This window comes from Macaca mulatta, chromosome 20, assembly GCF_049350105.2.
Source record: "Macaca mulatta isolate MMU2019108-1 chromosome 20, T2T-MMU8v2.0, whole genome shotgun sequence".
Lineage (NCBI taxonomy): Eukaryota > Metazoa > Chordata > Mammalia > Primates > Cercopithecidae > Macaca > Macaca mulatta.
The window spans coordinates 26770922-26796063 of record NC_133425.1 but is presented as its reverse complement, the minus strand read 5'-3'; the positions used below and the strand labels follow the sequence as shown (position 1 = coordinate 26796063).

Sequence of the window (25142 nt, the reverse complement as noted above, 5' to 3'; positions counted from 1 at the left end):
CAACCTCCGCCTCCTGGGTTCAAGCGATTCTCCTGCCTCAGCCTCCCGAGTAGCTGGGACTACAGGTGCATGCCACCACGTCTGGCTAATTTTTTTGTATTTCTAGTAAAGACGGGGTTTCAGCGTGTTAGCCAGGATGGTCTTGATCCCTTCACCTCATGATCTGCCCGCCTCGGCCTCCTAAAGTGCTAGGATTACAGGCGTGAGTCACCGTGCCCGGTCATATGAAGTCATTTATGTGAAATTCTAGACAATGCGTACCTGACTGTAATGACAGGATGGTTCAGTGGTTGCATGGGATGGCATAGAGGACGGATAGGATGGGTAGGTGAGAGGGATTACAAAGAGGCACAAGGAACCTTGGTGAGTGTATTAGTCCATTCTCGTGCTGCTAATAAAGACATACCGGAGGCTGGGTAATTTATAAAGGAAATAAGTTTAATTGACTCACAGTTCAGCATGGCTGGGAGGCCTCAGGAAAGTTACAATCATGGTGGAAGGGGAAGCAAACACATCTTTCTTCACATGGTGGCAGGCAGGAAGGAGAAGTGCCGAGCAAAAGGGGAAAAGCCCCTTATAAAACTGTCAGATCTCTTGAGAACTCACTTACTGTCACAAGAACAGCATGAGGATAACTGCCCCCATGATTCAATTACCTCTCACCAGGCCCCTCCCACGACATGTTTGGATTATGGGAACTACAATTCAAGATGAGATTTGGGTGGAGACACAGCCAAACCATATTGGGGGTGACGGAAATATGTATTTGCAATCCAATATGTATTTTACACTTAGTTTAGACTGGCCCGATTTTAAGTGCTCAGTAGTCACATGTGCTATTTGTAGAATGTTCCTCAGCTTAGGTTTGTCTGGAGCTTCCTCCTAATTAGATCTAAGTTATGCCTTTTAATTTTGCAGATATAGTATGGAAGTGGTGTTGTGTTCTCTCTGCATCCTACCAGGTTGGCTACGGTGCTGATGGGGTCAGCCAGTTTCTCCAGTGTACAATTACTCTTTTTCTGTGTGATTAATAAGTATATTGCAGGGAGGTACTTGGAGACAAGGTAAATATCTCATTCTTGGCCCCGTGCAGTAGCTCATGCCTGTAATTCCAGCAGTTTGGGAGGCCACAGCAGGCAGATCACTCAAGCTCAAGGAGTTTGAGACAAACCTGGGCAACATGGCGAAACACTGTATCTACATAAAATAAAAAAAATTAGTTGGGTCTGGTGGCATGAGCCTGTAATGACAGCTACTCAGAGGCTGAGGTGGGAGGATTGCTTGAGCCCGGGAGGCAGAGGTGGCAGTGAGCCAAGATCGTGCCCGTGCTGTCCAGCTGGGTGACAGAGCAAGACCCTATTTCAAAAAATAATCCCATTCTTCATCCCATTTTTACTATTAGTTTTTAAATACTTCCCAAATTCATTCTTGTTTTATGGTAGCCAGATTGCTATGAGGTACAGTTCTATACTCTCCAGCACTAACATTTTAGAACTAATTATGCTCTGTTATTATGTTTTATGTTAATTTTTATGAGGGTTTAAATTATCTATTGTTTTAAGGACAAGTTAGGTAAAAATGTCTAAAGTTTTAGATTTAAAAATTTAGATTTAGAAATACTTCAGTGAGCACAGTCAATCATTTGATGTTTGGGCAAAAACCAGGTAGCTGAAATACATGTGTCAAAACTAGATGAGTGAATCAAGTATCATAGTCACGCTGGGGTTTGATAAAGATTTTCTGTTTTTGTCAACCCTCTTATCTGCCTTCCTCCCGGGTTTGTTCCCAGTGCACTGATTTACACGCCTGTGCCTGCTTTGTTGTCTAATGCTGGCCTCCTGTACATCATCAGGCTACGTGCGTTGATGGCGAATCAGCGATGTTGACATTTTGGTTCAGTATTCCATCCATTTGTAGTCCTATTTGTAAGCACCTTCTCTTTCCAAGAAAGACTCGGTCATAATTAGAAGCTGGCTCCAAGTACATTTTCCTTCTATTTTTAGTGATTTCATTTCTGGTTCTCCCCTTTGGCCATGATGAACAGTTAATCAGCTTACCGCTGTCAGAGCCGGTCTGCCTTTTGGTTAATCAAGGGAGATAAAGTCTGGGATCATAACTGCAACGTGGCAAAAAATGAGTGTGAAAAGTAACATCAAATGTGTGCCTCGATGAATTTCTCAACATACAGAATTGACAGCCAGCAGTTATTAAGTGCTTAGGCAGGAATCTTTGGGTTCAAGAAGCTCTGTAACCACAAGAAAATTGATGTTGCTTTTGTGTCTCTGGCTCTTACTGGCCTAGATGTGTCCAAGTCCTGCCCGTTCCTCATGTCTGCAGCATGGGAGTCCAGGCTGGACGGCTCCACCGCAGCCCTTTCAGGCCGGCATGGAGGTGCTGAGCCAGGATTTCTGTGTGCTCCACGCTCCCCTAAGCGCACACGTCATGTGTTTGGGAATGCATTTTGAACTGGATCCCGGACATGAGAGAGATTATGTGCTGACGCGTGGCAGTACTGGGAATGGATTCAGTGGGATTACCACAGACCCCGCTGGCTGGAACAGGGAAGCCATTTTTCAAAGGCATGAATTCAAGTCCTGTTTCTTCCAGCACCCGGGGAAAGTTCTTTTACTTTGCTGAGTCTCAGCTTTCTGTGTTATAAGGGACATCACATTCATCTCACGGAAGAGTCGTGAGGATTCAGCAAGGGGATGTGTGTTCAGTGCCTGGCACAGAGTACTTGCGGGCACCCGTTCACTTCATGCTTGCCACTGCCTCTTCCTTCCTTTTCTGCCCCTTGACTTGCCATCTAATCCCAGTTGCTGGGAGTGGGTGGGTGGTGGGGGTGACTATCAGAAGACCCGTGGTGCTGGTAGGATAGTGTGAGAGGAATTACCATATAGACCACAGGGCTGAATTCTATTGTTGGGGTTTTCCTAGAAAATTCAGAAAGCATGCTCACCACTGGTACCACACATCTTCCTTGGTTCGTTGACGGATACGTCTTGAGTATCAGCTGCATGTTGGGGTGCTGTGGTGAGTAGGATGAGCAGATCCCAGCCTTTAGTGGGCTGGCATTCTGCTTAGAAAGAGAAAGACAGCAACTCGGAGGCAGACAGTGCGGTAGTTTGGGGTGCTAACTGCTGGAAGGAAGCATTGAGTCCCTCGGGATAGCGGGCCTGAGGTGTGGCTTTGGCTAGGGCGTCTGCTCAGACCTTTCTCTGGAGCTGCCATGTGTGGCCATGCTCGGGTGATGAGGGGCAGCCCTGCAGAGATCTGCGGGAGACGCTTTCCAAGGGGAAGGCAGCATGAGTGAAGGGGCTGAGATGGGGAGGAGCTTGGTGTGGGGGAACGGGGGACAGAAAAGCAGGTGGGAACATAGGTCAAGGGATGGAGCCCCAGGCAGCTTCCAGGCTGAGTGCCGGGATCTGGCTCCACTCAGCTGCATGTGGAGGACAGACAGATGGAGAAGGCTAGAGGGGACACCGGGAGAATGCTGGAGGCTGTTGTCTGCTTTGGGCTGTAGTGAGTGGGGAAAGGGAAGGGCGTGTGCCTGTCAGAGTGACTCCGGTTGGCCGCCTTCATACCGGCCACTTCTTAGTCCCTGCTTAGCCCAGAATGGGCACCAAATTGAGTCCTCCACAGATAAAGTGTGAACATAAGCGGAGACCAGGCAGCAGAACAGGCAGCGGCTACTTATTTAGAGCTTGCTCCAGCAAGGGAGGCAGCCTCCACTTGGGTTTGGCAGAGACTCCAGGAAGGCAGAGGAGTGGGGAGGCTTCAGGTGTCCCGAGTGGAGGCTGCTGGCCAGGGCAAGGTGGAGACAGCTAACCAGAAGCGGGGCGTCCTATGTGATTGGTTAGAAGTGTGTGTTGCTTTCTCTGGTTTGTTGTCTCTTAGAAACAGGAATAAAAATTAGGGAAGTTGCCAAGTGTGGTGATACATGCCTGTAGTCCTAGCTGTTTGGGAGGCTGAGGCAGGAGGATCACTTGAGGCTAGGAGTTTGAGACCAGCCTGGGCAACATTGTGAGACTTCAGGGTCTCCAGAAAAAACAAAGTTAGCTGAGCATAGCGGCTTATGCTTGTAGTCTCAGATACTTGTAGTCCCAGACTGAGGTGGGGGGATCACTTGAACCCAGGAGTTCGAGGCTGTAGTGAGCTGTGTGATTGCACCACTGCTCTCCAGCCTAGATGACAGAGCAAGACCCCATCTCTAAAATACAAAATAAAATCAATTAGGGTAGTATCAGTTACTGATCCTGCGCTGGTCCTTTTGGGCCGTGATTGTGGGTTAGTTTTGGCTTCTGGACTGGTTGCTGGGGGACTGGCCTGGCTTCCTACAGTTCTCACTTGGAGGTGGTGGGCTGGCTTTCTGGGCAGGTTGCTGTAGATTTTGGGTTGGAGTTCTGCTTTTATACGTGGTCTGGCCATTGGCTGCAGCCCATTGGCCGTCTGTATGTTCAGTCTCTCAGAAGAATGGGAGTAACACGGTCCATTCCTTTGAGCTGCTCACAGTCCAGCCTGTGTGAGAAATAGTAACTGCTTATCTGGCGGGTCAGGGAACAGAGTGGCCTCATTAGTCACTGTGTCTCATGGCAGCGGGTTTCCCGCCCACATCGGAATTGGGAGATGGTGAACTGTCAGTGGCATATAACTTATCGGCATTGTTTGTTTGCACTACAGTGTTTGTACTTTTTAAGAATTACCAGGTTAAACAGAAGACAACCGCCAGGAGATTCTGTGTAAACACCCAAAGCTCGGGCACTCGGCTGAAGCAGGGCAGTGCTGCCTTCTTTGGTAGAATGTGTGCCGCCAGCTCCCTGCTGTGCCCAGAGCTGTCTGCAGCTGTGCTTCCTGCCTGCCTCTGTAGGCATCGGATTTGTCCATTTTCACTTTGCTCTGCAATCTGAGCAGGAGGAAGCTTACCCAGCAGGGCTCAGGAAGAGCTGCACTGGTTTCAGGGGCTGGGGTGACCAGGAAGCCTCCTCTCCTGTCCCCTGCAGAGCCCCTGTATCAACTCTGCGAGGGCTCCTGCATGGGTAGGGGTGGGGACCAGGGCGCCATAGAAGGTGTCAGAGCCGCCACTCATCTCAAGGATAGATGGACCACCTGTTTTCAGTGGGTGGGATTAAGATGAAATGTGTATAAACAGCGTCAGTAGCAAAATATATAGTAGTTTGTGTTTCTCATGACAATTCCCATTATGATCCAGAACTTTACTGTGATAAACCAGTGGACACTGCTTTATTGCCATTGGGAGTCCTGACCGATAGACCTCCAGCCAGGGGAATGTCCCATAGATGCTGCGTAGATAGGGACAGCAAGTGGATGTCCCCATCACGTGGTAGCATAAGTTTTAGGACCATAAATGCGTGCAGCTGGGATGCAAGTACTGTGCCCAGTAACATAAAGTAAGTTTTATGCTCTGTCATTTGAGTAAGGCTAAAGGGCAGACTCTCTGATTGTAGCAAACTTCTTGAGTTTAAGAAGAAAAGAACTCTGTGTGCAGATCTCAGAACAATAGGCTTTAAAACCACACGTTACTAAAATCCTGTTCCTTCTCTACTGTCGGAGCCCTGAGCTAATCTACCTTGTCACAGGACACTCATTTTTCTCTTTAAATTGAGATTCCTGAGGGTCAAGGAGTCAAGTTATATGATTGCTGAGCACTGAAGTATTTTTTAAACATTTTATTATGGAAAAAGTCAAACAGAAAAGTGGAGAGACTGACACAGTGAAGTCCTGTGTGCCGTCACCCAGTTCAGATGATGAACGCAGGACGGATCTTGTTTTATTTATGTTTGTACCTGCTTACCCACGTTATTTTGAAGTATTCTCAACATCATTGCATATATATGTAAGAATTTTTTTCTGATGAATGCCCACATCTTTCCGTGATTGCATCCAGCTAATGGCCAGACATCGGGTTTCTGGTCTGGACTTTGTCACTTCCTGTCCCGTCTTAAGTATGTCCTTCATCTCTCTGACCTCTGAGAAAGAGAAGCAGCGATCCTTTCTGGCTTGCCTCTGCGGCGGTCACTGAGGGTCTGCTGAGAGGTGGGGAGCCGCGCTGCGGCGTGTGGTGAATGCGCTGGTGCACCCATGGAGAGGATACTTTGTCTCTAAGTGATCTACCACAGACCAGCCACTCTCCTTCCACCCTGCTCTTCCCAGCATTGTTCAGTGGCTGTGCTCAGAAGTGCCCGTGGCAGTTCTCATCTTTGCATCTGCGTGCCTGAAGGTCCAGAGAATCTTTTCCCCCAGGCTGTTGGGGGAAAGATGAGAGCTACAGGCTGAGAGGTGAAATCCCGTGGCCCCTCCCAAACCTCCCCAGCCCCGTGTCCTGCCGGTCAGCCCTTCCTTCCTCCCAGCCCAGGGTCTGCTCTCTTGGGTCAGCTCCACTCCAGCACTCCCGTCTCATCCAGGGCCTGCCCTGCCCTGCCCTGCCCTGCCCTGTCCTCAGTGCCGTGCTAGCAGGACCACCCGTCCGCCCTCTCTGTCCGGAGGGCTGTCGCAGGGCAAGTTGACTCACAGTGGCTTGGGCCCTTGGAGTCTTATTTTTTGCTGTTATTTCCTCTGCCTAAAAATAACATTTTGTATTTTTAGTGCCTAGTTTAGAACAAAACTATTTGTTGGTCAGAGGTCAGGGCAGTAGACTTCCCAATTTCCTGCTGCCCAAGCGCACAGTGAATCCTAGGTTCTAGTAGCCTCTGGGAAGCAGGGACCCTGATACAGCAAGAAGAGGCTCATTGGTAACGTTCATTCCAATTTAACTTACATCATTTCTTTTGTTTTTTGAGAGGTGGCCTGGCTCTGTCACCCAGGCTAGAATGCAGTGATGCGATGATAGCTCATTTCAATCTCCAACTCCTGGGCTCAAGCTGTCCTCCTACTTCAGCCTCCCAAGTAGCTGGGACTACAGCCACATGCCACCATGCCTGGCTGAGTTTTACATTGTTTTTTGTAGAGATGAGTTCTTGATCCATTGCTCTTGATCCATTGCTCAGGCTTGTCTTGAACTCCTGGCCTCAAGTGATCCTCCTGCCTTGGCCTTCCAAAGTACTGGGATTACAGGTGTAAGCCACCACACCTGGCCTTAAAATTTAATTTTAAAAGAAAAGGAGAAAATGTGTACAGAATTAGTTCAAAAAGTAATCTCTCAAGATGACTTGAGCCAACCCTCCTTCTTAGGGGAGAAGTGTCCTGTTTTGTTCAGTGCTTGTCACTTGCCTGGAGGCCCATTTTCAATTGCCACCACTGACAGGCATTTCCTGCTAAAGGAAGAGTGGCTCTGTCCGCTCCACGGTCTTTGCCTTTCCTTAGCTGCTCCTGCTGCCTTGCATGCTGTCCCCGAACCCCGGACCTGGCCCAGTGCTCAGGGCTGGGCCGGGGGTATGATGGATGATGTGTTGGGCTGGGTCGAGGGGATGATGGGTGCTGGGCTGAGGGGATGATGGATGCTGGGCTGGGCCAGGCCGGGCCGATCCGATGCCTCTCCTCTGTGAGCAGCTCCTCTTTGGGTACCACCTCTGGGGTCTTAATCAGGTACCCAGATGCCTTCCATCCTTCCCTGTTGGCCCAGTCTCTCTCGGTGACTCTGAAGCACAGGGCAGGTGCAGGAGGGTGTAGACGAGATGACGGTGGGGTCTGATATAGAGGATGTCCTCAGGCTTGCTCTGTGGAGCCCATGTGGCTTAGTGCCTGGCAGCTTAGGATCTGGGGTCGGGCAAGCCTGGGCTCCATTTCCTTCCAAGTTACAGAAACTATGAGCAAGTTGTTAACCTCTCCAAGCCTCCTATATATACAGATGATATTAGTGATGCACCTTATGGAGTTACTGTTATTGTCATGATGAAATGAACCACGCGAATGCATAGTGCTGGCACATAATAAGGTGAATTACAGTCACACATTTGCAGGCCCCTTGATTTTAGCCTAACACGAACTACTTTACTACAGCCCTTAAGAAATCCAGACACACCCTGCCTCTTCCGAGTAGACAAAACACAGGTGGCGCTGTGTTTAGAGGTTTAGAGGTTCAGCTTGCTTGATCCAAACATGGTGCTGGTTGTCCTGGCTTCGGTTTCTCTTTCCCTGTAGAGGAGACATCTGTGGTAGGGCCAGGGCCTCGTTCCTCTGTCCTCGTAGCTGGGCCTCCCATATCACTGACTGGAGGTTGGTGGTGTGCAGAGAACCAGCCTCTGATCCGGCCCTACCTACAGAAAACCTGATGTTTCGATATTTACTGAAGGGTGTGCCTTTTTCTTCAGTTGGTTCCGGATTCTGAAAAGGAGTGGTATTTTTTTATTTTTATTTTTATTTTTTTATTTTTTTTTATTATTATACTTTAAGTTGTAGGGTACATGTGCATAACGTGCAGGTTTGTTACATATGTATACTTGTGCCATGTTGGTGTGCTGCACCCATCAACTCGTCATTTACATCAGGTATAACTCCCAATGCCATCCCTCCCCCCGCCCCCCTCCCCATGATAGGCCCCGGTGTGTGATGTTCCCCTTCCCGAGTCCAAGTGATCTCATTGTTCAGTTCCCACCTATGAGTGAGAACATGCGGTGTTTGGTTTTCTGTTCTTGTGATAGTTTGCTAAGAATGATGGTTTCCAGCTGCATCCATGTCCCTACAAAGGACACAAACTCATCCTTTTTTATGGCTGCATAGTATTCCATGGTGTATATGTGCCACATTTTCTTAATCCAGTCTGCCACTGATGGACATTTGGGTTGATTCCAAGTCTGTGCTATTGTGAATAGTGCCGCAATAAAGTAGTGTATTATTAACTCCTAAGTCCTCAAAGTGGTATTTCTAAGACTGAAAGTAGCTGTCTCAGAATCCCACGATATGGACTTTATCCCACACTCTTTATCATGACCATGGGCTTGTAGAATATTGAGGTCAAAAGGATCCTCAGACATGCCTTTAGCCCAGTGTATCCCTACAGATTAGCAAACTGTAGCTTCTCCACCAGGGCTCCAGGATCAGAGGAGAGAGCAGGGGCAGAGCTGTGGACATTAGCTGTCCTGAAGACCTGAGGCTGGGAAGCAGCGATCTGGTGCCACCTTAGCACTTAGTGGGCATCGTAAGGGTCTTGGGAGCAAGCAAGAGACCCCAGTTCTGAGAAAGGAATGTGTCGGGGCTGGGCGTGGTGGCTCACGCCTGTAATCCCAGCACTTTGGGAGGCTGAGGTGGGCAGATCACTTGAGGTCAGGAGTTTGAGACCAGCCCGACCAACACAGTGAAATCCCATCTCTACTGAAAATACAAAAAATTAGCCAGCTGTGGTGGTGAAACACCTGTAGTCCTAGTGCCTGGGGAGGCTGAGGCAGGAGGATCACTTGAACCTGGGAGGTGGAGGTTGCAGTGAGCTGAGATTGCGCCATTGCACTCCAGCCTGGGCGACGGAGTGACACTCCATCTCAAAAAAAAAAAAAAAAAAAAAAAAAGGAATGTGTCGAGATGCTATTGGGGGAGGGACACGTAGGATTCATTGGTGGCCAGGTGCGCAGTTGGGGACGGGCAGGAAGCATGGCACCACTGCATGGCCAGAGCAGCTGGCCCTCTATAGTGTCTAGGCTGGAGCCACCTCCAAGCTTCCTTTTGTCCCTTGCTCAGATTGCGAAAGTGTCTGGCTGGTGTGGGTTCTCTGTCTACTCCTGGCTGCCCTAATCTCTGGTCCCTTCAGCTTTCTGCTTTCTGGTTCCCTGAATATTGTACCTGGAATTATTCTCTCACCAAAACCGCAAATGTAAGAGAAAGACAATTCTAAAAAAAAAAAAGAAAGAAAAAAGGCGAAGGTCTCATTAGGGAGGGACATGGCTGCTGGGCTGGCAGGCGTCACCAGCTGACTCCTGTTTCAGGGTGGCCGGACACAGCAGCTGGAGCACCGTGTGATGAGGAAGGAAGTGCTGGAGCCGTGGGAGGACAGAGCTGGGAAGTGCAGCTCATCTGGTTGGGGAAGGCCTGTACAGCAGGCTGCCAGAGGACCAGGAGGCTGGGGTCCAGCCAGGGGTAGTGGTGGAGAGGCGGGAGGGAAGAGGGTTCTGGACATGTGTGAGGCTGGAGGTGAGACCGTGTGTGGCTGTTAGAGATGAGAAGTCGGGGAGAGACTCTCACAGGGCCCCACAGAGCGGGAGGGCAGGACGGGCTGGAGCCCACACCCTGCTGCCAGTCCCATGGCACCACACCGCCTCTGTTGCTGCCAAAAGGAGTCAGTTGAGGGGTTTGCTGAGCGTAAGAGAAGTTTCTTCTCAGGTCACAATTAAGAGGCGCTGCAAGGGCGTGGGGCCTCCATGAGAAACAGTTACAGGGTCAGTGATGGAGATCGTGGACACGACCCTGATGCAGGAAGCGTGTGGAAGGAAGGAGAGGGCGATAGCGGAGAGAATGGGAGCGCCCAGGCGGTGGCTGGTGTCTGCAGTGAGCGAGTACAGTAGGAGGAAGTGGTTGGTCAGATAAAAATACAGCAAAACATTCATGGTTTCTGAAAAATGAGGCCGGACGCCAAACCAGAGGCAGTGGGGAGAGGGGAAGGGCAGAGAGGGCTGCTGGCTGCCTCCCCGCAATGGGGTGTCTGGAAAGTCCAGTAGATCAGAATGCCTCTCATCTGCCCACAGGGCACATTGTTCTCAGTGACACCCAGGAGGGGCCTCGTTAGTGGAAAATGTGAGTTGTCAGTTTCAGAGGGAGGTGGGACTTGCCCTGGTGTCACACTGGGTGGACAGGGCTCCTGTCACTCACTCTGCACTGAGCAAGGCTTTTTGGTGTCTGGGCCCCTTGCGTCTGAGCTCCCCAGCACTGGCTGCCCTTGGGGGTGGAAAAGCGTGTCTGCCCAAGTCACCGGCACAGGCAGGTACGGAACAGCTTGGCTCCCACGCCAGCGAAGAGCTGCCTTGCGTGGTGTGGAAGAGGAAGACAGCATCGGGGGCAGAAGAGAACATTTCCTGGAAAAACAGGCCATCGAGGTGGCTGCAGCAGTGGAGGGAGAGCTTTTCAGAAAGGAGGGACCCGTGAGCAGAGGCGTGGAGGCAGGAAGTCAGGCCATGCCTCTCAGTCCTGATGCCTGCTCTCCAGCCACCGAGGCCAGATGCCATTGTCTCATGTTACGATTGCACCATGTCCATGTTCCACCCACTTATTATGACTACTTTTTAATTTAAACTGCCTTTTAAAAACTTTATTTAAATGGAAGGTTAGCTCCTCGCTGAGCATGGCGCGTTAGTGTCACTGCCCTGGGCTTTGTTCTTGGCTTTTCTGGGCGCCCACAGTCTGATCCTCTGATAGAGCTCACTGGCCTGGGTTGTCCTTGACTCTTTCACACGGCTATGTCCTCCATTTTCACCAGCGTGATCTTGTTTTTTTTTTTTTTTTTTTTTTAACTTTATGGATCTTGAGTTGTATGGGTAGCTTAGAAATGCCTCTGTCTATAAGAAATCAAACATAGACACACAGCGTGAGGGCGCTGTGATGACCCCCGTTTAGTCCCTTCCTGGCAGTGGCCTTGGTCATCAGTCCAGTGGGCAACCTGCTGGGCCTTTTCCTGTGGGACCGTTTCATTGGTTCTGTTTTTGTTTCACACGAAATGTATCAGATTGTCTGTTTTTTCTTGCAGTTTTTTTTCCAAAATGATTTTCTAAGGCATGAATCTTTTGAAATTATTTATTTTAATACATAAAAACAGTGAAAACAGTAATACATACTCTTGCTTTAAAAAGTTTCGCAGCACAAGCTCATTCCTGTAATCCCAGCATTTTGGGAGGCCGAGGTGGGCGGATCACCTGAGGTCAGGAGCTCGAGACCAGCCTGGCCAACATGGTAAAACCCTATCTCTACTGAAAATACAAAAACTAGCTGAGCGTGGTGGTGGGCGCCTGTAATCTCAACTCCTCGGGAGGCTAAGGCAGGTGGATTGCTTGAACCCGGAGGTGGAGGTTGCAGTGAGCCAAGATTGCGCTACTGCACTCCGGCCTGGGCGATAGTGAGACTGTCTCAAAAGACATGACTGTCTCACAGCATGAAAGGTACACAGCGCTGGACATGTCCTTCCACTGCTTCCAGTGCTCAGAGGCTTCCTGGTGCCACAGGAGAAAGGCCCTGCTGTCCCCGGCCACAGGCCCTGTGTGATCTGGCTCCCTTCCCCACCGCAGCCTCTCTGCCCTCCTTCCTTCCCTGGCTGATCAGTGTCCATTCAGCTGAGCCCCCGGCCATACTGTGGGTACCCCCTCCTCAGACTGATGGACCTGGATGGTGGCCCCTGGGCTGTGAGCGTCCTGCTGGCAGGGCCAGGGGAGGTGGGTGACAGAGAGGTCAAAGCCCCGGCCTTGTGGTACAACTCTGGGTGAGTCAGTTCACCTTTCTGCGTCTCAGCCTCTTTCCCTGTGCCCAGAGAGCTGCTGGAGGGTGGATTCATGATGACAAAGGGTGCCCGGGACAGGGCCTCTCCATGCTGAGGGCTTGCTGCAAGCCGCCCTTCTCACCCCGGTTGTTGTTATTCTTACTGTTCCAGCCCAGGACCTAGCACAAGCCTGGCATGTAAGTGAGGATAAGTGGACACTGAATAAAAAAAGAAAGGAATAAAGCTCCACCTAAGACGTGTGGGGACGCAAAGGGACAGAGGCCTCTCGCGGGGCACTGGGGACGAGGTAGAACGGCTGAGATGGGATGGGATGTGTGTGCAGCGGGAGCTTAGTGCACGCTCTGAGCATGTCATTGAGTGATACGCTGAAGGTGCTGATCCAGACTCTCATCGGGAGGCAGCGAGCAAAGACAGGAAGCCCGCGGCAGCCTCCGTGGTTGCAGATAGCATCTCCCCGGCCCTCCTGCCTCACAACGCCCTCCATCTGTTGTCTGTTTGTCTTCCAAGTACTCCAGGAAGAAAGAAGCCACACGGCACTGGCATTCACCCAAGAGGCTGCAGCCTCCGCCCGTGTCTGGGGTTGCTGTCCCCTGTGTTGAGATGGGATGGAATGATTCAAGCAAACTACGTTTTTTTGATGAGGCCCCCCATCACACCCCTTTTTTGGTCTGTTTATTTCCAGGCAATGCCACTGTAGATAAGTTGGAGGACTTCATCAACAACATTAACAGTGTCTTGGAGTCCTTGTATATTGAGATAAAGAGAGGAGTCACGGAAGATGACGGGAGACCCATTTATGCGTTGGTGAGTGCCCGGCAGAGCCCTCTAGTGGTGTTTTTGAGGAGCTGGAACAGGGCCCAGGCAGCCCGTGTTTGCTTTGGTTTGATTTCTCTTTTGGACAGTTCTTTGTAAAGAAGTCACTCCAAATGTATGGAATATTAGGAATAAAGGGAGAAATGGTTTTTTACTTAGAATAAGACATAGAAGCGATGAAAAGAAACAGTGTGTAGGAGTGTCAAGGATTGCGACCCACGTGGGGTCTTCAGTGGTTTTCAGATTTACTCTCACAGGTAGGGATCAGGGTGAAAACACAGGAGTGGGAAGCTGACATGCCCCATCCCTGGCTAGGAGACACCTCGGGCTGGTCAGAGGACATCTGGCTGCTCCCAGCCAGGCTCACACTCAGAAAGGAGCACTCTAGTCCAGGGTTTCCAAAACATTACACAGGCAAAGAACTATGGAAATGCTGGTCAGACACGGCAAAGCAGATTTCCTTGCTGTCGGACTTCTCAGTGCCTTTTGCATTTGAAGCTCCATTAACATGTAGACAAATCTCCCAAATTTATCTGAGTTTGGAAAATACTGCACACCCTCTGGAGTTCTGAAACTTCTGAGGGTCTAGCATGTTGACTGAGCTAAAGAATAAAGTCTGTAGTATATGCCTGGTTACAGATCCATCCTGCGGCTCGCAGTGCCTGGATACAGGAGCTCAGTGACTGGCCAGAGACGGAGGAGGGGAGGGAGGGAGAGCCAGCGACACGTTAACCAACACGCGAAGGGCACAGCCTGACTGTTGCGCTGACTTATTTCTTAGGTGAATCTTGCTACAACTTCAATTTCCAAAATGGCTACGGATTTTGCAGAGAATGAACTGGATCTGTTTAGAAAGGCTGTAAGTAGAGTAATCCCCGTCGCCCATTGGCTGGGCTTCTTATGGGAAAGTTCTTTCTCAGTCGTTAGAAGTGGCAACTGCAGTCTTCAAGGATCACTGCGGGGGACGTGGGCCACCACTGCTGTCTGAGGAAACGCTTTGCAGGGAGATATCACTGTCTACCCATCTGGAATTCACAGCTGTCAGGGGCCCCCATGGCTGCCTGGGAAGGAAGTGCTGGGCCAGGTGTGAGCCCCAGCTGGATGGGCAAGAGCAGGGCCTCACTGGTAGTAACAGGCGTTCCTACCTGGCTGCTGTTAAGTGCCATCTGGGAAAGGCAGCAGCAGCAGCAGCATCACCTGGGAGCTTGTTAGAAAGGCCCAGTCCCAGTCCCTACCCTAGACTGCTGAGTCCGAATCTGCATTTTTGCCAGGTGCCCGCTGAATCATTTGCATGTGCACATTTGAGCGGCATTGCTCTACCAGGCTTCAGAGCTACTTGCTCGGCCCTCTGGTCAAACATATGGCTAAGAGTGGTTCTCGGGCCTACATAACTGCAGAGGTGAGAAAGAATTCAGACATTTCAGCCCCACTTGGGATCTGTCGAATCTGAATCTCTGAGAACCAGGTGTTGGAATCATTCCTTTGAGGTCTTCTCCTGGGGTTTATTAGCTGCCAGGGTTGAGGAGCAGGTGCTGAGCTGAGCACACATCTGCGTGTGCAGGAACCTGTCTTCTCCAGAGGTTCCTGCCTGCCGTGTCTGTCTCTCGCTGCCTCTGAGGCCAGCTGTGAGGCAAGGTGACCCTTATTGATTTGGGGACATTAAGATGATTTATTTGGGAGGATGTTATCGAAGTGACCTCTGAGTCAAAAGAACTGAGCACAGTCCTGACTCTTGATGCGTATTACATTGTTTTCCCCGAATACCGTGCCAGTGTGCAGTTCTGCCTGTGATCCGAGTGGCCTTACTGCACCCCTGCCAGACTTAGTATTACCATTTAAAAGTTATTTTTGCCATTTTAATAGAGAAGCATGGTACCTGCTCTTTCTTCCAGCTGGAACTAATTATTGACTCAGAAACTGGCTTTGCGTCTTCCACAAACATTTTGAACCTGGTTGATCAACTTAAAGGCAAGAAGATGAGGAAGAAGGAAGCGGAGCAGGTGCTGCAGAAGTTTGTCCAAAACAAGTGGCTAATTGAGGTACTGTCTCATGGTTTTCCAGTCCGGCTCACTCTTTTGAGTGAATAGCAGTTTTGTCTCCAAAATCGTATTTCTAGCCAACTGATGTCTGTGGAGCCCAGCCTTCTCAGATCCCTTATCTGCTTTCACTCTTTTGAGTGAATAGCAGTTTTGTCTCCAAAATCGTATTTCTAGCCAACTGATGTCTGTGGAGCCCAGCCTTCTCAGATCCCTTATCTGCTTTCACGCATTCCAGCAGTGACCCCATGGGGAGGATCTGGGCCTCACCTCTCCTGCCTCCCACTCCCTGTTCACCCACATGATGTGTTGAGGATGCCACAGCCAGAATGGCAGAGCCAGGAGCTGCACCCGGGATTTGGGCCCCGGGACCAAGCCTCTAGCCCACAGACTGCAAGGCAGAGGCAGTTCCGTGGCTGAGAGTGTGGCTGTGATGTCTGACCCGGGTCTGAACCCTGAGCCAGGTGACCTCAGGTTCCCTGTAAGAGGGAAGTTGTCGTTTCCCCTTTGGGGCTGGGTGTGTCAGGAGCAGGAATGGGACCTCACAGTAACGTGCTCCGTGCTGCGCTGGCTGGCTCGCGGGGGAGGCAGCAGAGGAATTGGCGACGTTACCACTGTTGTTTTTGTCAGCAGTGAGTTCCTCAGGGTCAGTACTTAGAAGAGGCACAGACAAGCTTTAGGAAAGGAGCTGTGACGTCTGGGACAGGCCCCACTGCAGCTCCAGTTTCTAGATGCTGCCCCGCCCCCACGTCTAGTCCTGCTGAATGGAGCAGAACAAATGTTTCAGTTCTTTTTCCACAAAAGGCACCCCTGTTTTCAACAGCGTAGTGTTTGCTGAGTTGACCATTGCTGTGCCCTCCCAGATGCTCGTGCCCGTGTGTGTTGAGGACGCGCTCACGTCGGGTTCCCGCTTCCTCACTTGGTGGTCGGACTTGTGGCCAGAGGCTGCTGCTTGTGGCTGCAGCGACTCTCCACTTCCTGTTCAGGAAGGCTTGCCTCCGGATTGGGGAAGTCTGTGTTCTGAGTTACTAATTTCTGTGTAGGGTGGGCCTGTACCAGGAACCTGACCCAAATTCAGTTCCTGGGGTACCTGATGGGAAGAAAGGGTGGAGAGGTCACGGGGTGAGGGCAGAGGTCACAGGGGTGAGGTCAGGGCTGGGAGCTCCTGGTGAGTGCAGGATCTGCTGGGCACATTCCCGTATGTCCTGTCTCGGAGGCTGCCTGCTGTCCTGCAGTGGCTCCATAGCTTAGTTTTTAGCTGACAGCTCAGGGGTCTGGATGACATCGGACAACAGCTCAGGGGTCTGGATGACATCGGACACCCTGAGAGTGGCAGGGCCGAGTTCAGGCCCCAGTTTGGGGACTGCAGCTCCCATCAATGGCTTTGTCACAGTTTTTCTTGCCCTCCGGGCTGTATTTGGTACTAGAGAATGTTCTAGGGTCTGCTGAGGTTATAACTGACGATTCTCGCTTGTGGTGCAGCCCCTCTTAGGGCCAAGTTTTTTTTTTTTTTTTTTTTTTGAGATGGAGTTTCGCTCTTGTTGCCCAGGCTGGAGTGCAATGGTACAATCTCGGCTCACTGCAACCTCCACCTCCTGCTTCAAGTGATTTTCCTGCCTCAGCCTCCCAAATAGCTGGGATTACAAGCATGTGCCACCATGCCTGGCTAATTTTTGTATTTTTAATAGAGACGGGGTTTCTCCATATTGACAAGGCTAGTCTCGAACTCCTGACCTCAGGTGATCTGCCTATCTCGGCCTCCCAAAGTGCTGGGATTACAGGTGTGAGCCACTGTGCCCAGCCATGGGCCAAGTTTCTTAAGGGCAAGGGTTATGACCTCTTCATGGCTGATTCCCATTGCAGAATCTAGTGCGTGGCACCTCAGGCGCTCAATAAATGCTTGCTGATTGGATGACTGAACGGGTGGATGAGGTTACAGAGGAACAGAGTTTAAAACTTACAAAAAATGTTACAGGAAATACCTGTTCATTATAGGAGGATTACAACATGTCAAGATGCATAAAGAAACCCACTGAAGTCACCTGTTATCCCAGCCCCTAGAGCCAAGTGCCCCAACATTCCATTTCACAACACTTTGCAGCCTGCTTTGCACCCAAGAGCATGCGTGCCTAGCACACGCCACCACCATTGTGCATGGCTTGCAGGGCGTGCCCCCAGCTTTATGATTTGACTTGCCCTTTGTCTGCCCTTGGTGTCTGGAGAGGGCTGTGGTGGATAGGAGAGGCACCGCCCTTGGAGTCTGTGGGGGTGAGCTGTGGCTGCAGGCGCTTGTACTCTGTGCCTTTCTCAGTTCGGTGGCAGTGCTGGCACCGCCTTCTGCAGGGCGCCTCTGAGCTCGAGGGAGGGTGGATAGAGGATCCGGGAGCTGCCACCTGCAGGAGCGCTGCAGAAGTAGCAGGGGGCCCTCAGCACTGGTGCTGGGCAGTCGCCCTGGAGAGGCTTCTTGTTGACTGCCTGGCCTGCTGGGGCCCTGAGGAGGACGAAGGAACAAAGCTCATGTGGCAAGAGCTGCGTAGTGAGACTCCTCCAGGTTCCTCTGCCGCCTGTGGCAAGCAGCTTCTTGTTGCAGAGACTGTTTCCTCATCTGCAGGATGGAGACACTGCCAGCTCCAGGTTTCTGTGAGGGTCCAGTGCTCTCTGACCTACATGGCCTGGTAAGGGTTGCCCTGAGGTCTGCGGCACTCTGGAGGAACCGCTGAGAACAGGGGTGGGGTGCTCATGTACCCAGGACAGGTCTTCCTAGGGCAGCACCTCGATCAGAGAGACCACACGTCAGCGTCTGATCCTTGGCTTCTCAGACACAGGGCTTCCCACAGAAACAGCCAGGGGTCCACTGCCAAGGCCCTTCCAGGTGGGCATATCACCCCAAGGACATGTCACTCCTAGACAGCCAGTCCTGTGCGAGACTGGCTCAGCATGGAGGTGCTGAGGCAGCTGCCGGTCCAGGAGAAGGCCCAGGGGTGGTGGGTGGTTGGGGTCAGCAGAGAGGCTTCTGAGAGCAAGCGCGGCTCATGGGAGCTGGACGTCTGCTGATGGACGCACCTCCATGCACCCCAGGACTGCTCCCTACAAGAGGTCCTGACTTCCAAGTGTCGTGGCGAGGTGTCTGGGAGATTGCCTGGGCTCTCGTCTTCTCTGAGGGCTAGGGCACCCCTCCTACCCCTTCCCTGATGGGCCCACAGAGGACTGAGTGGGTCATGAATGGTGAGCCTTGGGTGCAGTTTCAGGTGCATAGTAGGTGTTCAGTAAATGCAGCTTGGCTGGGCACAGTGGCTCACACCTGTAATTCCAGCACTTTGGGAGGCTGAGGCAGGTAGATCACTTGAAGTCAGGAGTTTGAGACCAGCCTGGCCGACATGGTGAAACCCTGTCTCTACTAAAAATATAAAAAATTAGCTGGGTGTGGTGGCGGGCACCTGTAATCCCAGCTACTCGGGAGGCTGAGGCAGTAGAATCACTTGAACCCTGGAGGCAAAGGTTGCAGTGAGCTGAGATTGTGCCATTGCACTCCAGCCTGGGCAACAAGAGTGAAACTGTCTCAAAAATAAGTAAATTTAAAAAAATAATAAAAATAAATGCACCTCCTGCCTCAGTCTAAGCTTGAACTTGCTCACAGTGTGAGGCACTCCTCTGGGATCAGTGCAAGGTCTACTTCATCTTCCTGTGGGCCTGCCAAGTGCTGGGCCCCACAGCAGGTGCTGCGGACACTGGAGTGAGCAAAACCAGAGCTGGTGGCCACTCCCACGGGGCCGTGGTCTGGAGGGAGAGCCCAAGAGCAGTGAGACGGTCATCCCACTGCAGTCCAGGTACAGATGGAAAGGAAACATGGCTTTATGACAGCTGTCCCAGAGGAACTGGCCCTCAGCTGCTGAGTAAGTGACACTCAAGCTGAAGGCTGTGTGGGAGTTGCCTGGAGCCTGGGGTGGGAGGATCATCAGCCCAGCAATGGCCCTGTGGCCAGTGAGTGTGCTCAAGAAGCTAAGGCCAGGGCCATCTGAGCACAAAGATTGCTGGGGAGAGCAGACGAGGGCAACCCGGGAGATACATGCATTAGGGGCTTGGCCCTTGGACCTAAGGGTGGTGGGAAGCCCTCGGGCGGGGGTGAGGTGGGAGTGACAGGGCCAGGCTTGTTTTGTAGCAAGCACATTGCTGGAGGAGAGTGGGCTCAGAGAGCTGCAGGAACAGGGGAGGGTGGAAGAGGGTGGAGGCTGGGGAGGTGGGGTGCCGTGATGGATCTGGAGGAGGGTGGAAGGCAGCAGTGACCGGGGATGTGAGGTGCCGTGATGGATCTGGAGGGGAGGGTGGAAGTGGGTGGTAGCCAGGGAGGTGGGGTGCCATGATGGATTTGGGAGTTTTGGGGAAGGTAACAGCCATGGGACCGAGGACCGAGGACTGAGGACGGCCTGAGGGCTGGTCACATCCTCCCATTGCCCACAGCACTTGGAGAACACAAAGCCCCTGTGCACCAACAGCCGCCGTGCAGGGCATAAGCACCTGGTACCCTGGCCTCCCTCCACTGCTCCCGCAGCGGCTGTCCCTGCCCCAACCCCATGCCTCTACCCTGCCTCCCTTCCTGTGCTCACCCAGCCCCTCTACTGGTGTTCCAGAGTGAATGCACTGCAAGCCCAGGTTATGCAAGCACACCCCCTCCACACTGCACTCTGGGGATGGAGGCAGGAATGGGGTGGGGGGGCTCTACCTGTCAGAAACAGGAGTGGGCCGGGTACGGTGGCTCATGCCTGCAGTCCCAGCACTTTGGAAGACCAAGGTGGGTGGATCACCTGAGGTCGGGAGTTCAAGACCAGCCTGGTCAACATGGCAAAACCCCATCTCTACTAAAAATACAAAATTAGCCGGTGGTGGCACACACCTGTAATCCCAGATACTCTGGAGGCTGAGGCAGAAGAATTGCTTGAACCCAGAACACGGAAGTTGCATTGAGCCAAGATCATGCCATTGCACTCCACCCTGGGCAACAGGAGCAAAACTCCATCTCAAAAAAAAAAACCAAAAAACCAAAAAACAAAAACGGGAGTGACAGCTCTTGCTTGTAAAAATTAGAAAATAACAGGAAAGGCAGCTGAGCACTCGAGTGACTCGCAGGCTTCAGTGACGCCATCTCCTGGCGCGGTTCACGTCCGATGCATGAGCTGACTGTGGAGAAACTGGAATCAGCCTGCCTGGGTCCGTGTCCTGGGTCCGTGTCATTTGCCTCCCTTGGGTCTCCCTCAGTGCTGCCTCTCTCCTGTGACCTGGCAGGCGGGTCAGCCTGGGGAGCTGTGTTCTTCATGTGCTGCCTGGTTCTCCCAGGGTGTTCAGGATGCATGATGGGTGACCGCACCCTGGCGTGGGAACCAGGAGGCCTGGCTTCCGTTGGAGGCTCCACTGCCCATGGTGTGATGGGGCCCGTCTGCCCTCTCCAGACTCCTTCCAGCTCCGTCTGTAAAGTGATGTGGCCGGAAATGATCTCTGAGGGTCCCTACTGCAGTTGGAGGCAGAAATGCTGGGAGGCACCGGGGATGCTGCTTTTTGGGAGTGGGATGGGTGGCGGATGGAAGCAGTGGGTGCTCGGGTTTGTGCCCTGGGGAGACTGACCCCTTGTGGGCCTCAGCGTCCTCATCTGCAGGAGGGCTGTGACTGCCTCGCTCGGGGCTGCTGTGCAGACAGAGCAGTCACGTCTGAAGGCACAACAGGTGCTGAGAAAAGGGCGGTGTCGGGGAGCTGTGCCTCCATGCCTTTTGGGCCTTTGCCTCAGTTTCCCTTGCTGAGGCTCTGCCAGGGGGACGTGGCTGATGCCCGTTGTCTGGGGTTGGTGCAAAGGTGCCTAGACCCTTGTGTCTTCCTGAGCACAGGGCTGTGGGATCACAGAGGGAACAGAGGTAGTGAATGGGGAGAGGGCCTGGCTGAGGGTGGCCACCTCCCGTGTGTCCCTGCAGAAGGAAGGGGAGTTCACCCTGCATGGCCGGGCCATCCTGGAAATGGAGCAATACATCCGGGAGACGTACCCCGACGCGGTGAAGATCTGTAATATCTGTCACAGCCTCCTCATCCAGGTACCCGCTGGGCAGGGCATGGGAGCTCATTGCTGGGCCCTCAGCTCCTGGGGCTCTGCACAGGTACTTCCCGAATCCTGGCTCTGGACCCAGCCCTCCTGCACTGCCGGCGCCTCCTCCCACAAGAGCTCCTGGAGGCCATCTCCCAGGACGTGTCAGAGGATGCCTCCCCACGGTGGCCTGCAGGGACGCACTGCCTCTCTCCTCCCTGGTTCTGCTGCTGGGGTCCAAGGGCTCTCGCTTACTTTATTTTTCTCAGGAAGGTTGAGTGTTCTGTGCAACCTGCATTATTTTGGCAGTTTTGTGGCAGAGTATTTGGCAGAGTGTCTCTATCAATTGCTGCTTTCCGCAGTGGTCTACTCCAGTTTGCAGGGCTTTGCAACCACTGAACCAGCGTGGACACTGATGTGTCTTTCAGTTTCTGTCGTTTTGCAGCTGTAGCTGTTTGTAATTGCAATTGCTCTCATGGGCCTCGTACACCCGTATCCTTGGGCACATGGTGATTATTTCCTTGGGCGGGGTTTCTGGGACAAAGTGCAATTTTTTTTTGAAAGCTTTTGATCCACATCAGCAAATAAGCTTCTGAAAAGCTGTGGCTGTCCACATGCCACCTGCAGGATCTGAGTGCGGGAGCTTGCCAGCCCTCGGCTTCTGTCACTGCGTTCATGTGTTCAGAATTGTTTAGTAAAACCCACTGCAACAAACAAGCAAACAAACAAAAGACTCCCCTGCACTAAGGCGTTTGGGATTTTTCAGTATTAATCTGGGGACTGGAAGATAACCCGATGCCACCAGCTGCCCATTTTCCTTGTGGCTTCCCCGGAGGTTTGCAGAACACAGAGGTGTGCACCAGCTCTGCCGTCATTGGCCTTTCTTGTTTCAGGGTCAAAGCTGTGAAACCTGTGGGATCAGGATGCACTTACCCTGCGTGGCCAAGTACTTCCAGTCAAACGCCGAACCGCGCTGCCCCCACTGCAACGACTACTGGCCCCACGAGATCCCAGGTGCGTGGGCCCTGAGGTGCTCATGGGAAGGGCTGGGCCAGCAGGATGCAGGGCCTGCAGGATGCAGGGCCTGGTGCTGGGGAAGCCCTTGGAGGCAGGGCCCTGAAAGGCTCCAGGGTGTGTGGGGGTCCGCATTAGCAGCCTGAATCCTAGAAGCAGCCACCGCAGGAAGTAAAGGCTGAGCTGCGTGCACCGTTCCAGAGGACTTTCTAGAACCCAGCAGAAATTCCAACGCTTATGAGCATTTTGTCTAGACAAGGCTCCCCCTCTGGCAGCCCTCTCAGGAGGGGGATGTGACAGCCATGTCCACAGCTCCCTCAGTTTGTTCCTCTCTGAATTGGGGCTAACTCTGCCTCACGGGCTGGGGAGGGTTGGCAGTGAAGAATGGTGTAGACCTAGGACAGAGTCCTTGGCACAGGAGACGTAGCTGCTGGCTCGAGCTGGTGCTCCTGTGCTGCCAGCCCCTCCGTTCACTGTCTTTCCTGCCTTTTCTGTCTACAGAAGTCTTCGACCCTGAGAAGCAGAGGGAGGCTGGTATCTCAAAATCGAACAAAAAGTCCCTGCGGTCCAGGCAGCATTAGCCGTCGTGCTCTGCTGAGGGACTGGCTGCCTTGGGTGGCCTGATCGCCGCAGCCCTTCTTGGAAGAGAGGCGTCCATGTTTCAGGTTCCATGCGAGTCACCTCTTTCTTCTTAATGTGGACTGTCCACAGCTTTGGAATAAACTGTCCTGGAAGTTGCTGCAGCCCCTGTCTGTGTTCTCGAGCCTGTGTATGAGGCTCTGTGTCGTGGCCTTGCCTTCTTTCCTGGAGTTCGGTCATCACTCAGAACCCCTGGGTTTGGGCTCCAGCAGGTGAAACCAGCAGAGCCCCCAGCAACGGCTCAGGACAGCTCACTGTCCTTGCTCAGGGCAGCCTTGCCTCCAGTCCCAGCTGTGACCAGCTGTCCCAGCAGGATTGGGCTGGCCCACACCTGGATGTGTGAACCTTGGCCTCCCCAACTCCCCAGTCTGGACTCTCCCCTGGCCCAAGGTGCCACTGGCCTGAATGGTCTGAGGCTGAGCGTTTGGGCGGGACACGTGCTTTCCCTCCCTGGACCCTCTGTTCCCTGTGGGTGCCCGGCAGCCCCGCCATCCAGCAGCCCCAGCCGGGACCGGGAGTCAGCCTCAATGCTTCCTCTCCCTGACCCTCCTGCATCCCACTGTCACCAGATCCTGTCCAGCCCAGCTGCCAGTAGCCCTCCGGCCCTGCCGCTGCTGCCTCAGGCTGAGCGCCAGCCCCGGCCCACACCCTGCCTCCATGTTCCCTGTGGAAGACCCCTGGACGCCCCCACTGCTGCAGCAGGGCTGTGGCCCCTGGTGAGGCCCCTGCTCGTCCGTCACCGCCTCCCCCCACCCACTGCTCAGGGTGCAGTGCTTCCTTCGTCAGCTCGGGAGCCTCTGCACAGAGCGCCCTGGGCCTGCGCACCCTCCCCTCTGGTGTCCGGCTTTGTTTCCTGGCTAGCACCCGGTCGCCCTTTGGCACTGGTCAGCCCCTCGCTCCCTGCGCTTCCTCCCTCCTCATACTTGTTAAGTCCCCATCTTCATGCCTCTCTTGAACCCCAGCATCAGTCAGGATGCTTCAGTCTGAGAAAAGCCAACTCAGACTGGCTGAAACAAGGAAGGACTTGGCCACAGGGGACTTAAGAGGCCTGGTCTAGGGGCTCCAGCGAGGTCACCACACAGCCATATTTCTGTGTCTACTGCATATTCACTGGGCTGGCTGCATGCTTGGGGCCTACGAGGTGGTTTCCCAGAAATCCAGCTTTCTTCATGGTAGCAAAATAGCTGCCATGCTCTGGGCCTCACACATCATGCCCGGGATCGGGAGGAAGAGGGAGGCTCTCACTTGGCTCCCACACCCTTGCAAGCATCCTCATGGCCCATAGCTCCCACACGGACACCTGCGAGGTGGGGACAGGATGATCCGACTGGCATTGGAAAATCACACCCACCCCGAAGACAGGGGTGGGGCCGTCCCTCTCAGGCCACGTGGCTGAGGGAGCAGGGACCTTTCCCTAAGCAAATTGAAGGTGTGATTGCATCTTCAATAGCCTCAGAGGCAGCGGGGAGTGAACCTGGACACTGAATTGGTGGCTCGCCTCCCCCGCTGCAGGCAGGAACGTCCCCCTTTGTTCACCTCCATAAACCCAGGGTAGAGCAGGTATCCCAGGCTCAGTGAACCAATGACCCCTGCTGGTGGGAGGCTCACCCTCCCAGAACCAAGTCTGGGCTCCTGAGCCCTCAAGCCCACCTTCCCATCAGTGAGGCAGCCGGGGACCCAGTCCAGCCCTTCGTCAGTGGGCACAGACACGCCCATTGGTAAGCCCAGTGTGTTCAGCCAGTGCCAGCCCCAGCTGGCCTCACCAGAACAGGGGTTTTTTTGGAAACGTATGAGGTGGCTTGCAGAAAGGACAGGAAGGCAAGACCAGTCTAGAATGGCAGACCTTGGAATAAGGGTCATGGATGTCAAGACAATTCTGTGACAGTGGGTGCTGCTGCCACAGGGGGTCAGCTCCAGCCTGTCTACGCTCCTCCCGACGTGCCCTCAAGGTGCCAGTCCAGGGAGGACTGTACAGACCTTCCAGGACCGCGTCCCTGGGGCAGAGGTCATTCTCCAGAGTGCAATCAGTGTGCCGTTCTGGAAGAAGGGAAGATGGACGCCAGGAGGCAAAAAGCCAACCAGCAAATACCGCCTTCAGGAGGGGCCAGGGCAGCTCATGACTGACCCAGTTGTCCCGTGGTTCTGGGCGTTCATTCTCTGTGCTCGAGTCAGTCCTGGCTGGGGACTCCGGAAGCCTCTGGGCACTTCA

General features: G+C 53.0%; 1 protein-coding gene and 1 long non-coding RNA gene across 9 annotated transcripts in view; both read left to right on the top strand.

Annotated features, from left to right (window-relative positions):
• Nucleotides 1-23037, top strand: part of NSMCE1 (NSE1 homolog, SMC5-SMC6 complex component) — a 44163-nt gene extending 21126 nt beyond the window's left edge. For 5 of the 8 annotated variants that reach the window (XM_001101049.5, XM_015125829.3, XM_077985705.1 and 2 more), the window contains 6 exons: nucleotides 13050-13171; nucleotides 13962-14039; nucleotides 15073-15219; nucleotides 21174-21290; nucleotides 22174-22294; nucleotides 22796-23037. In XM_001101049.5, the coding sequence (XP_001101049.4) occupies nucleotides 13050-13171; nucleotides 13962-14039; nucleotides 15073-15219; nucleotides 21174-21290; nucleotides 22174-22294; nucleotides 22796-22875 (665 nt within the window). In that variant the 3' untranslated portion in view covers nucleotides 22876-23037. Of the gene's footprint in view, nucleotides 1-13049; nucleotides 13172-13961; nucleotides 14040-15072; nucleotides 15220-16079; nucleotides 16228-20547; nucleotides 20680-21173; nucleotides 21291-22173; nucleotides 22295-22795 lie in introns of all 8 variants that reach the window. The other 3 variants (XR_013411612.1, XR_003725548.2, XR_013411611.1) reach the window with 2 other exon arrangements.
• Nucleotides 18984-20079, top strand: LOC144337952 (uncharacterized). Its single transcript, XR_013411616.1, has 2 exons — nucleotides 18984-19458; nucleotides 19513-20079. It is a non-coding gene; the product is annotated as an uncharacterized LOC144337952 (long non-coding RNA).
• Nucleotides 23038-25142: the final 2105 nt, after the last annotated feature.